Here is a 14,550-nt window from a genome sequence, read left to right as displayed (position 1 = left end):
AGCTCTCGCTCGTGTGCGAGAGATTCAGGCTTTAGAAAAAAATGCCTTTCAGCCATTATGGTGGCGCCGCACCTGCGAGGCATCCCTATAATCAAGTGATGCACGTGGGCCGGCGCCACCATTATGGAGAAAATGTGAGGCCGCTGGAAGCAGAGGCCTTGCTTTCTAAATACTGAAGCTCCCACGAATTCGCGGGAGTGTCAGTCTTTAGGAAAAAGGCCTCTGGTTCCAGTGGCCTCACCCTTTCAGCCTTAATGGTGACGCTGCCCCTCCCCAGCTGGCGAGGGGCAGCACCACCATTAAGGCTGAATAGGCGAGGCGCTGTCCCCTGCCAGGCAAGCATATAGAAAATAAATGCAGAGATCAGCACCCTCTCCCCCACAGGGGAGAGGGTGCTAATCTCTACAAAAGGCTGCCCGGCAGGGGTGCCAGTAGCCCATTGAGCCGGGGCTCGTCAAGGGGGCGTGGCCTAATGGACCATCAAGACCCCCCGCTGTTAGGCCACGCCCCCTCTATGAGCCCCGACTCGATTTGTAGTGCCTCTTAAGGCACTGCTTGTAGTGGTGACAGATGTTGGTGGGTCAGATCATTGCCCGTGCATGTGCTGCAGGGTCAATTGAATGCTGTGATTGATGGCCTCAGCTGTGGCGGAGACAAGCTCATTGCCATCACTCACCCTTTGGGCAAAAGACATGAGATCGGCAGCGGCATGTCCGAGGGACCTAGCAGTCCTGAGGCTTGGCCCTGCATGCATTCCTGCATCGGGCGCTGCTGGCGTGCCATGACAGAGAGTTCTGACTGCAAGCCCTCAGTGGCTTGCAGGCGTGCGTCAAGTGATCGTATGCGGGGCAGTGACCATGGTGGAGGGCTGTGTAGTGGACCAGGGCTGTAACAAACGGAGGGTTAGGACGTGTCGTCGTCTTCCTCCTCGTCAGTGGTGGTGACCCAGCCACCATAAATTGGTGGCTGCAGTGCTGGTGGGGGTGTTGAGGGCACAGGAGGGACAGGAGCATGTGGTGCCCAGACTGTGGCCTGGTCAGGCAAGCCAGAGGTGGCTCTTGGGGCTGGTGTGTCTCCCTGCTGACCACTGGTAGGGCCACTGACCATGGTGTGGTGAGGGCGGCATACACAGGCACTGCTGGTGTGCCACTTACAGCGGTGGGCGGTGATGGATTTGATGGTGGGTGGCTGATGCAGCTGATGGTGGTGAGGCTGACTCAGGCATTGTTGTGCCAGTGGCCCTGCCGTCTGGGCCTGCTGGCGGGGGTTGTGGACTTTGCAGGTCTGACTGCAGATGTCGACGGTCCAGCTCTGTCGCTGTTCGTGTACTGTGTGCCTGTTGGGAAGAGATGAGCATGCTGTTAGTCATCTGGGAGCCATGTCTGCGGGCTTGCATTACATTCATGCAACATTCTGTGGATCCTGCTCTATTCACGTTATTTATTTATTTTTATTTATATGTTTGTAGAGCTCCGCAGCCCGCAGGCATCAGGGCGCTTAATGTTGCCTTTTTGGGGTCTTGGGCCTAATGTTTACTCCTACATGGAGGTGTTGGGGCTGCAGATTGCATGTTGGCATGCCAAGGTGTCTTTTTGTTTTGTGTGGTAGGCAAACGATTCATGTCTTGGACTTCCTTGGCCCTCATGGGCACTTCTCATGTTTCCATGTGTGGGGCTGTACATTTTGTGCTACTGTGCTTGTGCCGTCTGCGTCTACCTGCATCCCCTGGCATGTGTACCTGTGTAATGCCCATTTGCTGTACTGACATGCATGGGACCAGCTCACTTGCGCATTAGATGGTACAGTGCTTGGGGAAGCATGTATTTGGATACAATATTTGCATCTACAATGGGTTTGTTGTACTTACCACCTTTGCCTTGGGTCCCAACTCCTGCCTCTGGCATCCCAACCCTCTCAATGCCCTCCATGTGCAGGATGGAGTTACATTTCTCTTCCCAGGGCATGAGGTGGAGGGATGCCACTGTCCCTCCTCCTGTGGCAGTCGTCTCCCTCCAGACCGTCAGACACAGATTATCCCAACGCTTCCGGCAGTCCCTCTTCGTGTGGAGCATAGTCCCCACAGCTGTCTCCCTCTCAACCAACTTCTGCCATATGGCAGTCTTTATTTGATGGCTTTTCTTTCTGTGGACAGTTCCAAAGAGTGCCTCTGAGTACTGTACCACAGTGCCAACCAGTGCAGTCAGCTCGGCTTCAGAGAAGTTGGGTTTGCACAGGCGGATGTTTGGCTTCCCAACATGTTTGGCACCTCCTGTAGCAGTGGATGGCAGTTGGAAGTGGAAGTGGCCTGAGTTTTAAAGATGGCCGCCGGCAAGCTTCCCCTTTCCAGCAGTGATGCTATTTCCGGCCCCATTAATTCCAGCAGTATGGGTGCCGTTATCGGTATTACTGGCACAAATCTGCCGGTAATACTGCCAGATGGCTGCCGGCACCGGTGATTCCGGCTTGTTGGTATTACTGTTTCCGGCAAGGGGGGGGGGCGCACACAGAGGACTTGTAATTCGCCAGTAATTCCCACGGTCGCCCCCCAGAGATCGTAATACCGGCACACCAGAATTATCAGTGTTTTACATGCAAACTCGTAATGAGCCTCTCTGTCTCCCATTACTGATAGTCTTTGGGACTGCTCAGTTTCTGCATACAAATGAGCACAGAGCATGGGAAGTAAAGGCTAAGGCTTTACTTACCTCCAAAAACATAGGTCAGCAGCCAAAACAAAGCAAAAAGACAGGCTAGCCCACTCTATGGGAGTAAAACAGCAAAACAAACTCTTTCCTAACAACTTGCTTAGTTTAATATGTTGTTTTTGTATGCAATATGGTATTCCTTACAATCACTTCATGCCAGATTTCTTATGATTTTAAGCACTTTGTTAACAGATGTTCTTACTACCCAACTTAATGGTAGACAAGATATCGACCATGGAAGGGCAAATGATTAAATTGGCCCTGTCAGGATTCAAATCATTGACTACATGTTGGATCTAGATCTCTGAGCCAAGTGTTAACTTGCTGAGCTACTCCATGACCATATAACAAGTTGTACCCACTGCATACATATCTGTTATTAACACATGGAGATCGTCATTGTCCTCCTCCCCTCTCAGCCAGTCAGAATGTTCACAGTGTAGTAAATAACTACTGGTATTGACTGCATTCTGAACATTCTGTCTTTAAAAGCAGATGGGAAACGACAATGCAATTTCCAAGCAATATTTAGTTCACCAAGACACTTCCTTGTCCAACAGTACCCTTTGTTGCTGCCGCATCCTATTTAACACACCAAAGAGAAAACTAAACTATGGGAAAAAGCTTTCCCTTTCTTACAGGGAAAGCATTTACTTTTACATGACGGGAATGCACATGTCAAACCTGCTCCAGTTTGACCAAGTTTGCAATAAACTTGCTTACATTATGAAGACAACCCTGCAACTTAAATACAAAATAAAACCACATTTAATGTACTAACTTAGTTTGGCTATTTACTTTACTCAATATTAATGCACATTTTTTTACTTCACCACCAAACCTTTACAGCATATTGTCCCACGACCACTATGTGCTAACAGCCTTATCGCTTGGGATAATGACACTTGCCCAATTTACAGCTCAAGGTAAACTTGGTGGTGAGTCGTTATCCTGCGGTCCGATAGCACAGCGAGTAGAGTGCTCGTTTTGACATCTGTGCAGAACCTGCTGGCACAGGTTCGAATCCCAGTAGGACCGCTGCTGGCACAGGTTCGAATCCCGGCAGGGCCAAACTCAGCCTTTAATCTTTCTGAGGTCGATAAATGAGCACCACACACCGTGGGTCATAATAAGCAGCGCTCAGATACCATAGGGTTCGTAGCGCTATATAGATGCTAAATTATTAATATTATTAAGAATGACCCCCTCCCTCGTTCTAAGGCTATAATAAACACGTCAATCAGTCCTCAGTAGTCTACCTCTGCCCATTTCAAAGACCTTACGGCACAACATTAATCTTCAATGCTTATTCTCTCGAGACACTGACAAAAAATATCAATATGCCTTTCAGTGGCACACTTAAATGATTGATAATATACAGCAGCATAATGTGGTATTGGTTGAGTAGATCTAGCTGAAAATCACAAGGCACAACAAAATTCAGTAAATATATTTACAGAACAAGCTCTAGTACTGCTATTACACCTACGTGGCAACATGCATGGTAATTGTCTGTGTGTAGTGGAGAACATTTTCAGAAGGTGCCTTACTTTTGCCCATAATGCACCTACCTTTCTTGCATAATTGCCCTGTATTCTTTTTTCCAGAAGTCTTTGAAGTCTGTGACGAATTCATCCCAGAGACTGAAAAAAGCATGTGTGGAGACTTCTTTCTCCCCCATTTTTGGCTTCATGAAGAAATAGGTTGCAGTTTCCAAAAAACTGCAAAGATTTATAAAAGAAAATAATACCAAGTTAGCTGAATCCTTTGAAATCCGTTTCCTAGAGTCTGTAGACCTAACAGAGATCTGCATTGAATGAAAAATCACAGATGATGCAATCATTGATAACATACCAATTATTTGTATTTGTTACATGGTAGCATCTTAACGTGCACATCAATACATTGCAGTGAATAAACGGAAGATTAAGTGATAAGATAATGGGAGTAACTTTAAACAACTAAAACATAGCACAGAGATGTAAACGACCTCTGACACATACGTGTCTGCGGCCTCTCTGTGGTGATTGAAGTTGTTTTTGTGAATGGGTGTAATTTATGCATGGAAATCCCTGAGGTTCTAGGTTTCCAAGCTCTTTTACAATTACTTACGAAAATATCACAAGTGCTGACCACCTGTGCATGGCGGACGGCATTCACGTGAATCCCTACAGATTCTGCCTAACCAAGTCAGGCGGAATACGTAGGGATGCACGTAAATGCGTCATTTGCAATTGTTTTGGTGAATGGGCGTAGGACAGCATGGAAAATCAGAACTTCCCAGATAGCCGTGCAAGAGATGAATTATACCTATTCACAAAAACAATCACAATAGCATCGAGCGGAACAAGGACACCCGTGTGTTAGTTAGGAGTCACAGGCCTCGTCATGTTATTTACGCTTCATGTAAAATGGCCCCCGCTGTCTTATCCTTGGTAGTCCTCTTTCCGTCATAAGAAACCATTTCGCAATTTATAGTTGAGAATTAGTCAGCCCATGCAACTCAATTGCATCGTATCTTAAAGGTAAATGTATATCATATGGCATGATGCCCGCACCCATATGTTATACTGCCATTTCCCAGGCTCCCTGCCGCTACCTGTTTGGGAGTAACATGAGGGAGCGCATGTGGTGGGGTGAGAACAGGAGTGAAAAGCAAGTCAACTAACCGCATGGGGATAGATGATGACATCCTGCAGCAACAGTGCTGTGTGGAAGATATAAAACCAGAGGCCAGGAATCTCAGGTTGGTCCCCACAGTGTTTACACTTGTGATTCATTCTCCTCATTCTGACTGTTCCCGTGTCACAAGCTACTTCAGTCCACATCATTTATTGCTTCCAAAAGTTCCTTGTGTTGTCTGTACATGCGCCCAAAAGTGTTTACACTGCTTGCTATTTTGTCATAGGCTACTCAATCTTCCCATGTGCTTAAAGTTACTGCACACTATCTAACAATTCGTCACCTGCCCCTAACACTGCATGTCTATCTCCATCCTAGTCAGGTGGGTGACAGAGTGGTGACTTGGACAAGGAGAGTACAGAGCATGGAACATTACTCTCCATTTGGTTAGAGAGAAGCTGAAGTCATCCTACTCTCTTCCGTCTCTGCCCAATTAGTGAAAGTTATTCTACTATTCGCATCCCAAGTGGAGTAGTTGATGCTATCTATCCAAATCATGAAGGAGAGAGTAGTAGAGCCATCCTGCCCCAAACTACTCAATTGTGCGAACAATGTTTGAATGATGAACCCCAGAGTTCAAGGACAATTATTTATGACCACTTAATAAACATCAGGTCTGATTTACAATTGCACCATATGGCTCCTTTTTGTCCAAGTTAACACTCTAATCCACTGCATTGTATTGTTTTGTATGTGAACTTGTAGAGCCCAAACTAAGGCCCAAATGCATCAAGGCGCTAACAAGCAGTGAAAGAGGGAGGAGGGCCCCTCAGAAGGCCGAAGCTTTGGAAGAGATGTGTTTTCAATTTTCTTTTGAAACTGAAAGTGGTCAACAGTGTCACGCATGCTGGCTGGCAAGGAATTCCACATAGTAAGGGCTGAAACTGAGAAGGAACGTCCACCTGCTCGGGCCCTACGATGGCTCTGTATTTTAAGCGCGACTTGTGAGGAGGACCTAAGGGGTCTAACGGGCCTGTAGAGGGTATGCTTGGAACAGAGATATTCCACACCAGTATTACGAATGGCTTGATGCACAAGGCATAATATTTTAAAATGAATTCGACTCCCAATCAGCAGCCAATGGAGCTGGTGAAGCATATGCAGATGTGGAGTGAGCCTTGGTGTTCCCAGCACCAGAAGAGCTGCCAAATTCTGCAGGATGCGCAGACACCGAATCAAGCATACGGGCTGCCCAAGGTAGATGCCATTGCAAAAGTCTATGGATACCATGATCGTAGAGGTAACCACCTTAGCCCGGAACTCAAGGAAGAAATGGCAAAACCTTTTTCAGCACTTTCCGCTTGACAAAGCCCATCTGGTGTACAGACGAAATCTGAGGTTCGGTGGAGCCACTGGCAAGGAGCTTGGCCCCTTGACTTTTTATCACCTGTACTGGCTCTGGACAGTGTCCCTGAGACACAGGCCAGTAGTCAGTGCTCCATGAGGCAGCAGCGGAGGGTGAACCAGCCATTAGGACCTCGGTTTTGTCACTGTTTAATATAAGCCAGTTCAAGGCCATCCATTCACCAATGGAAGATACGCCGTTTCCTAAGTTTAGAAGGAGGATCCCTCACTGGAGCATTCATTCAAAACAAAACCTATGTATTACCAGTTTAACTGTGAAAGCGCATGCAATGACCCGAAATAGGATCAGCCAGAGGGCGCAGGTACAAGTTAAACAACAGGGGAGATAAGGCGGACCCTTGTAGGACACCACACGTCAATGCCATTGGTGAAGATTTAAATGGTGGAAGCGACACCGTCTGAAAACGATTGAACAAGAACGATGAGAACCATATGAGTGGGGAACCCGCAAAGCCAATCTTCTCCAACCTGAGCAGCAGGATTCCATGATTAATCATGTCAAAAGCCGCAGAGAGGTCTAGGAGAATGAAAACTCCAACCACTCCGTGGTCTTGAACTAGGGCGGTATCATCGAGATTAGTAATCATCACAGACTCCGTACCCATAAAGGGACGGAAACCAGACTAAAACGGGTGAAGATGACAATTGGATTGTAGGAAATTGGAAAATTGGGGGGGTAAAAATGGCCTCCATCAACTTCATGAGAACTTGGAGAAGCGAGTTGGGTTGATCGTTTTCAGCCAAGGCAGGGTCAATGTGAGTCTTCTTCTACAGAGGAGAAAGAATTGTAGGTTTAAAAGGCTTGGGGATCATCCCAGTTATAAAGGAATTATATAATGCCACTGTGATTAAAGCAATGGCCTACTCGGGAAGAGCCTGAATGGTGTGCAATGCAATTGGGTCTGTAGGGGAAGCAGATCTAAGTTTCAATAACGGAGTCCGGACCATGCCATCGGTTACTGTTTCAAACTGAAAAGGGTTGTCCATGCTCAATCCAGTTAAGACAAAACAATGTTTGCAGGGTTTCTGTGATTCACAGATGGCAACCCTGACTGTACACATTCTCCCAGATCACTTAATGTTTTTGTCATTTCCTTCATCTCTGTCAGCCTTATGCTCTACATCCTAGTGTATTATTAGGCTCCATGCTGTGCCCACCCAGCGCTACGTGATCAGGTCTCCTTAAATACAGCACTAAGAACATGTGCTGAATCAGTAGGTCAAGTATCATGCCCTCCAAGTAATGTCCCTTATCTCCATCTTGTCTGCTGCCCACTTCCATATTTCCAAGCCATGCATCTACTAGCTTTAATGCGTGTCCAATTGCTTCCTTCATTCCTAGGTCTGATCCTTTTTTGCACATCCTCCTCCACAGGTTGCGTGTGGAATACTTCTGTGACTTCTCCTTATCCCAAGAGCGCACCTACTCAATTTCGTTGATGCAGGGTTCGAAATTGCCAGCAGCTAGGAACTACTTTAAACTCCTGGGGCAAGTGGTGCAATACAAACCTAGCTATGTGATATTAACTGTGTATGTTTGGGGATGTATATAAACAATGATAAATAACACACTTAAGTGCTTTTAGAGCATATTGGAACAAATGCAATGCACAAAATGTTTGCATCTTGTGCAAAGTTAGATTTCGTGCACAGTCTGCACTAGCTCCTGGTTCCCCAGAGGTAGCTCCTGCCTAACTGGTTATGCCGGATACCCAGGTGCTGCTTTTTGCTCCTGGCCAACAAATCCCAATTTCGATCCTTGCTGATGCATGCATTCCTTCCTTCATCTCTCTTGGATGTCAGCAGATTTTTGAATATTGACTCCCACCACTATTAATGTGTATCTTCTCACTTTCCTGTATACTACCTGTAGTCACTCCACAAACGTATCAGGTTCCCTTTCCTACCCCACATAAAATAAGTCATTTCACTGTATTGTATAAATAACACGGTGTGAAATGGCACATCCTAAGATGCATTTGAATGCAGATTGATAGGAGTATTTATGAGCGAGAATCAGCATTATATTAATGGCACCAAGGCAAGTATTATACACTTAGATTTTATTTTTAGGCAGTAAGAAAGTATACCAGAGAAAACAATCCACACAGACATACCCCAACCACAAGTGCCACAAGTCCTTGTGAAGTCCATGTGAGCCCCTGTTGTGCTCCAATCTCAAGAAAGATGGCCCCATAATCTGTGTCCTTCTGTAGTTCCACCTCTTTTCGCCGCTGCTACAAACAGGCCACAAAAGCAGAGCCAACACACCAAAGAGACAACTCCACAACACAGGGCAGCATTCGGAGGGTGGACTAATAATTGTCTGTGTGCCTTTCATAAAATCCTGATTCTCTCCTTCATGAATACTAGGAACAATCAGCTTTTTGAGGCATGACACAGAGGCTTCCTAATATGCATGTTCAAAGCCTTGTCAGTACCACACTAGCCACATGCCAAATAGGCTTACAGTAGAAGGTATAAAAAACCTGTTCCCTGGACCAAGCAGCACTCTGCAACTTTGAGAATGTCCTCAAGCCTACTTCCTGACCAAAATGTCTTGGAAGTCAAGGCACCTCTAGCTCACCCCCATCAAAGGCATGACCCACTGAATCCACTCAGCAACGGTAGAGGAGGAGTTGAGATAGTGGGGTTTCTGGAAAAAAAAAAAAATAACAGATCCTAGCACATTCTCAGACCCACTGTTCTGTACTCATATGTTCCCAAAACATTGCACCACACACAGAGAGCAGGCATCTCAGAAAAAGCAGGAAATTCAACAAGCCTGGAATTAGTCTTGGCCCTGTGTGATAGTTTAAAGTAAATACCAGAAGTGGGAAAAGATCTACCAGAAAGGTCCAAAGTGCTACCACGAGAAAGCCTTCTAGAAGAAATCAAATAAATTAATATCAACAATTGCTGAAGAGAAAGAGCCTCCTATCACCACAGCTTTTCCACCCAGCTCCCAAAAATAGAAAGAACCATGCTAAATCCCAGATACAAGAGTGTCGAGGGTGTGCAGGCCTGGCCGCTCACGCTGGCCAACCTTCCACAAGCTCATGAAAGTAAGATACATCGGATCCATAAAAATGAATAGTGCCATAAGCAAACAAAGCAGTGAGGGAAGCCAGAACGTTTACCACCTGAATTACAGTTGCACGTAAGGGAGCCACACATCCTTTGTTGGACCATTGAAGCCAGGGACTCAAATTGACCAACTAGCCCTACAGCGTGTTTGGGGGTTAGAAATGAATTCCAAAGATATCAATGAAACGCCTGCTGTCACCCATCTGCCTCAAAGAGGTGTCAAGCCATCAGTAGAAAGAAACCTGTGTGAACCAAAACATGGGGGATTCTGTGTTTGTCCCGAAGCAGGTCCCTGGAAACTGGCAACAGAACAGGATCCTCCCAAAGGAGTTCTATTGCTCCAGGGAACCATATCTGTACTGCCAGTACTGCCAAATCAGAACAAAGTTTGATCCTTGCTTCTGGGTGTGCATCAAAGCCCTAGAAATCATCATAAAAGGAAGGAAGGCATAATGGATCCTGGGTCCACAAACCAGAAAAACAGGCATCCTCCACAAATGTAAAGAGATCTGGTTTCCTGCTGAAAATATTGGGTACTTGATTGTTGGACCTGGATAGAAAGAGATCTGTGCAAAATGAACCACCATGTGTTGGAGCGGCAGAGAAAGCAACCTGTACAGGTTCCAGTCAGCTGCGGGAATCCTCTAGGTGCCGGGAGCACCAATCAGCAACTCATTGGCTGTCACTGGGACCTAGGGTGCTTCAACCTTGATATTCAATCGAACAAATTCCAAACGGCTTTTGCTAGATCTGACAGCCAGCAACGCCTGGTGGCCAAATATTGTGCATGAGAAGACTCACCACACAATGCGACTGACCCTTGCAAAACTATGCAAAGCAAATGACCCTGCAACCATGGCCCTCTAGTCCAAACTGAACTGCATCTGGCACCCTGCTCTCCTCCGGCACAGCAGACTCAAGTGCAGACCTGGGGTATGTAGGGTTATGTAGGAAAATCGCATGTCCATTCCAGACAATTTGCTAACCACCAGGAGATCTCTTCCCTTGTCTTATCAGGAAGTGGAATTTAAACTGAGTAATCCAGCCCTTTTCGTGTAGCCTGAAAAATTGCTGTTTTTTGTGGAGAAATTATTACATGGACATCCGTGCAAACCCCAAAAACTTTTTTTTTTCAAGGGGAGTGGGGGACATCCCTGCAACTCCCGCTCCCCCTGTCCCTAAATAGATATATGGTCACCGCTATAATGCTGCCATGACCTTTTCCCAGCGATATTATGTACAGCGACCATATATATATATAGGGACATTATTACCTGATACCTCTGGGACAGTGAAATATCCTCCTGTCTGTTGTAAAATTGCCCAGGTGGGATCACAAAATTCAACCTGAAGCCCTCGACATCTATATAACACCAGGATCCTGAGAAACACCATAACAACTGCTGATAAAATGTGGAATACATCCCTTGCAAAGCTAAACCCAGGAAGTGTCTGCAGTCCTACCCTAAGATAACTGGTCCCGTCTGTCTTGACATTTTGTACCCATATTCCTCAAACCATAGCCCCTGTGGAGAGAAGGGTGGGGTTGAGAGTCTAAAAGTCCTGATGGACTTCACATTGTCTGAAAGAGGGGCCTGCATCTGTAGAAAATGGCCTATCAAGCCGCTTGAACCCTGTATTCAACAGAAAACCTTGTTAGAATAATCACCCACTAGATGTAATGGAGCCCATTACCTATAATAGGATGGGAGGGGGACATGGGCTCAAACAAAGGGGCCCCTACAGACTACTGAAAGCCTAAAGGTCCATGTCTGGCATCCATATCAGCATCAATATCCCTATACACCGCTAGGAAGGAATTCCCTAGATCATCATTAATCTCTTCTGAAGGCGTCCATGAGTAGAGTGATGGAGAACTGCTCCTGGGATCTTTAGGTGATGACTCTAAAGCCAAACGGGCTCTCTTAGCCAGATCAACAGTCTCCTCCAGGTCTGAGGGCCTAGATAGACCAAAGAATAAATCGAGGGATGGTGCTGCAGTCATCAAAGTCCTGGATTTGGTGGGCACAGGAAAGCACTGCACGCAACCCCCTCATGTACAAGGTTCTTCCACTTAATGGGGGCTTTTGAAAAGGAGGGATCCAACCCTGCGTTTCCAGACAGAATATCCCACCATATGGTAGCATAACCAATGGCTTCCTGCAGTCAAAGGTCTGCATTATCCACCGAATTATCAAAAGCCTTTTGAGAGTACTTCTAGTTTTTTGTCAAAGACCTTATCCTTATCCACTGCCATTGACCAATTGAGTGTTGACAAAACTCATATACTCTTGTTGCAAGTCCTCAGCGTCGTAGGCAGGGTTACTGGCTATAACATCCTTAGTAGAGGGCAGAGCCCCTTCACATCATTTTTCCCTGCAGCATCAATGTATGCACAGGCACAGAGCCCTGAGGGGACCCAAACAAGAAACTTTACAAGCGAACACCAAGCTCAGCATTTACGAACAAGCAATTCCCTGTGCACGGCTCAGTACCCCAATCACAGCTTGCCAGTAACCACACAGCCCATCACCTTTCTCCTCATGCAGCACGTGCTCCGTAGTAGTGTTACACACTTGTGGGTTCTTTCCTCTGACATGCAAATACGAGTATGAGGGATGCACTGAACAGAGCAAAGAAATTCCCACTCTACAAGATCATGCTGGTAAGAGCCGACCCCGCAGGTAAACTACATTCTCTAGAAAAACCCAAGAACAGGTAATCCTGAACCCTACTCTTTATCCCAAAAAATGAAGTCAGGTGTCAGTCACGAGAAGCAGAAAAACACCGGGGAAGAACTTATGTGAACATATTCACCCTCACAGCAGCAACAAAAGAGGAGATATTACTGGCAGACACACACTTTATGGAACCATCTTTATAGAGATTGGGAGCAAATCAGGGGGTCACATTGAAATGTCAAGATCTCATGGCACTTGGGTTTGGGCAAGGGCTCTGTGTTTGTCTTTCTCTGGTGCACTTTCTCACTTCTGAAACCATGAAAGAAAAGAGTTAAGTGCACAACATGAAGCCTCAGTGCAGAATTCTAGGCCACTGCATTAATGTGTGAGAAGATCCTTGTCAGTTGTGCATACTTTGGACACATACACACTGTAATAGGCTCAAACAGGTCTGACAAGTAGTTCTACACTAAATGTACAAATCAGTTTTATAGCGTTCATCCTACCTTGCATGTACTTCCGCCAAAAACTTTTCTTCGGATTCTTGATCAATTTTTGCTGCACAAAAACAAACACCATCATTAATATGAATATCCTTCAAAATACCTGACACTGCCTTGCTCTAAATGTATGAACACAAATACTGTACCATCGAGGGAAAGAATTCCCCTAATCTTGTAACGCTTTAGGAGAAGGAGAGGGCTCAAGGAGGTATTGAGGCTTTACAGGCCTGATTACCAGTGGACGAGAAAACATGTGGCAAATAGCCTCCTGGATTCTCTGAATACCTTTCAATGATTCAAATAGAATCTACAGGCAGCTGAAGCTTGCTTATTTTCTTTGCTTACAGAACCACCATCAGGCGGCCTTCTATGTTATCAGTGTGATGTCACTGAAAGCCATGATTTCAAACGTTTTATGAGTCAACGCAGAAAGAACAATCAGTACATGACAAACATGATGGGTACCCCAAATGGGGGAACAATTGGAGTGTCCAATTAAAATGTCTCTCGGGTACCTTTTCTTGAAGCAGAAAACACTCTCTTCGTGTCCATGGAGTCTATTTTCATACGAAACTTTTAAAAATCTCATCAAAACAATACAATAATAAAGGCTAGCAAGACATGTTTCCTTTACATACGATAAATGAGAACAATAAAAAAAGGTATCCATAGAATCGCAACATTAAAACAAATACTTTTCATCCCAGTGCCCATAGGCTCGAGTAGCAGCCAAATAAGAGCTGCAGGAATCCATTAAAACTGCAGGAATGATTAGTGGCAAAACAAGGAATTTCATAGCTTTGAGAATGCATGAAAGGGAATTTCAGGGCCAGATTCTCAAAAAGTAGCACAAATAAAAGGAGTACAGAGAATGCTCAGGTCTACTTATTCTCAAAGGTGACCTGAGCATTTCTGGAGGGGATGGTCAGTGGGGCAAAGATGCGCTGTCCAACCCCCCTGTGTCAGGAACAAACTGCCAACACTAATGTATGACAGTCTACAGCGCATGTATGACAGCGACTACGCGGTTGATGGGGGCTCATTTCACAGGGACAGGTGATGGACAGGTTCCTATAGAGTTGAAACGTTAGATCCAACTTGTTGAGCAACACCAGAGGGCCTTGCTTGTTAACTGCAGCAGATCCAAGAACCTGAATCCCCACATTAGAACATATGAGACTTGCACACAAACAAATTCTATTTGGGAAATGACATCATGCACAGAATGTGTATGGTGTTAGACCTTCTAAATCAAAGGTTCTGTTCCAGATTGGGTGGAGCTGCACCTGAATTTGAAAACAAGAGAATAGCTTACCATGTGCCCAAATGATGCCATATGCAATCGAACTTCAAGATAAAAAGGATGTTACCAATCCCGCATTTACCAATAGCATTAAAATACAGGAAGGGTCAACAGATGAAAGATCCTGATGCATTTGTGTGCCTAAATGAATCCATAAAACAGCAATGATTAGAATGCAAATATACACCACTGATAGAGATTGGGGATGGACCCATTCAAATCCT

The 14,550-nt window shown here is 45.6% G+C and overlaps 1 protein-coding gene across 1 annotated transcript in view; it reads right to left on the bottom strand.

The window, feature by feature from the left end:
* The window catches only part of LOC138467625 (formin-2-like), a 629,879-nt gene that overhangs the window by 125,438 nt on the left and 489,891 nt on the right, over positions 1 to 14,550 (bottom strand). The window contains exons 15-16 of the mRNA XM_069607785.1: positions 13,027 to 13,078; positions 4,277 to 4,426 (exon numbers count right to left, since the gene is read on the bottom strand). Coding sequence (XP_069463886.1) covers positions 4,277 to 4,426; positions 13,027 to 13,078 — 202 coding nt within the window. The remainder of the gene's footprint in view (positions 1 to 4,276; positions 4,427 to 13,026; positions 13,079 to 14,550) is intronic.

The sequence above is a fragment of the Ambystoma mexicanum genome, chromosome 4q (assembly GCF_040938575.1).
Source record: "Ambystoma mexicanum isolate Mex_15411 chromosome 4q, UKY_AmexF1_1, whole genome shotgun sequence".
Lineage (NCBI taxonomy): Eukaryota > Metazoa > Chordata > Amphibia > Caudata > Ambystomatidae > Ambystoma > Ambystoma mexicanum.
This window is presented reverse-complemented; position numbering and strand designations above follow the sequence as displayed.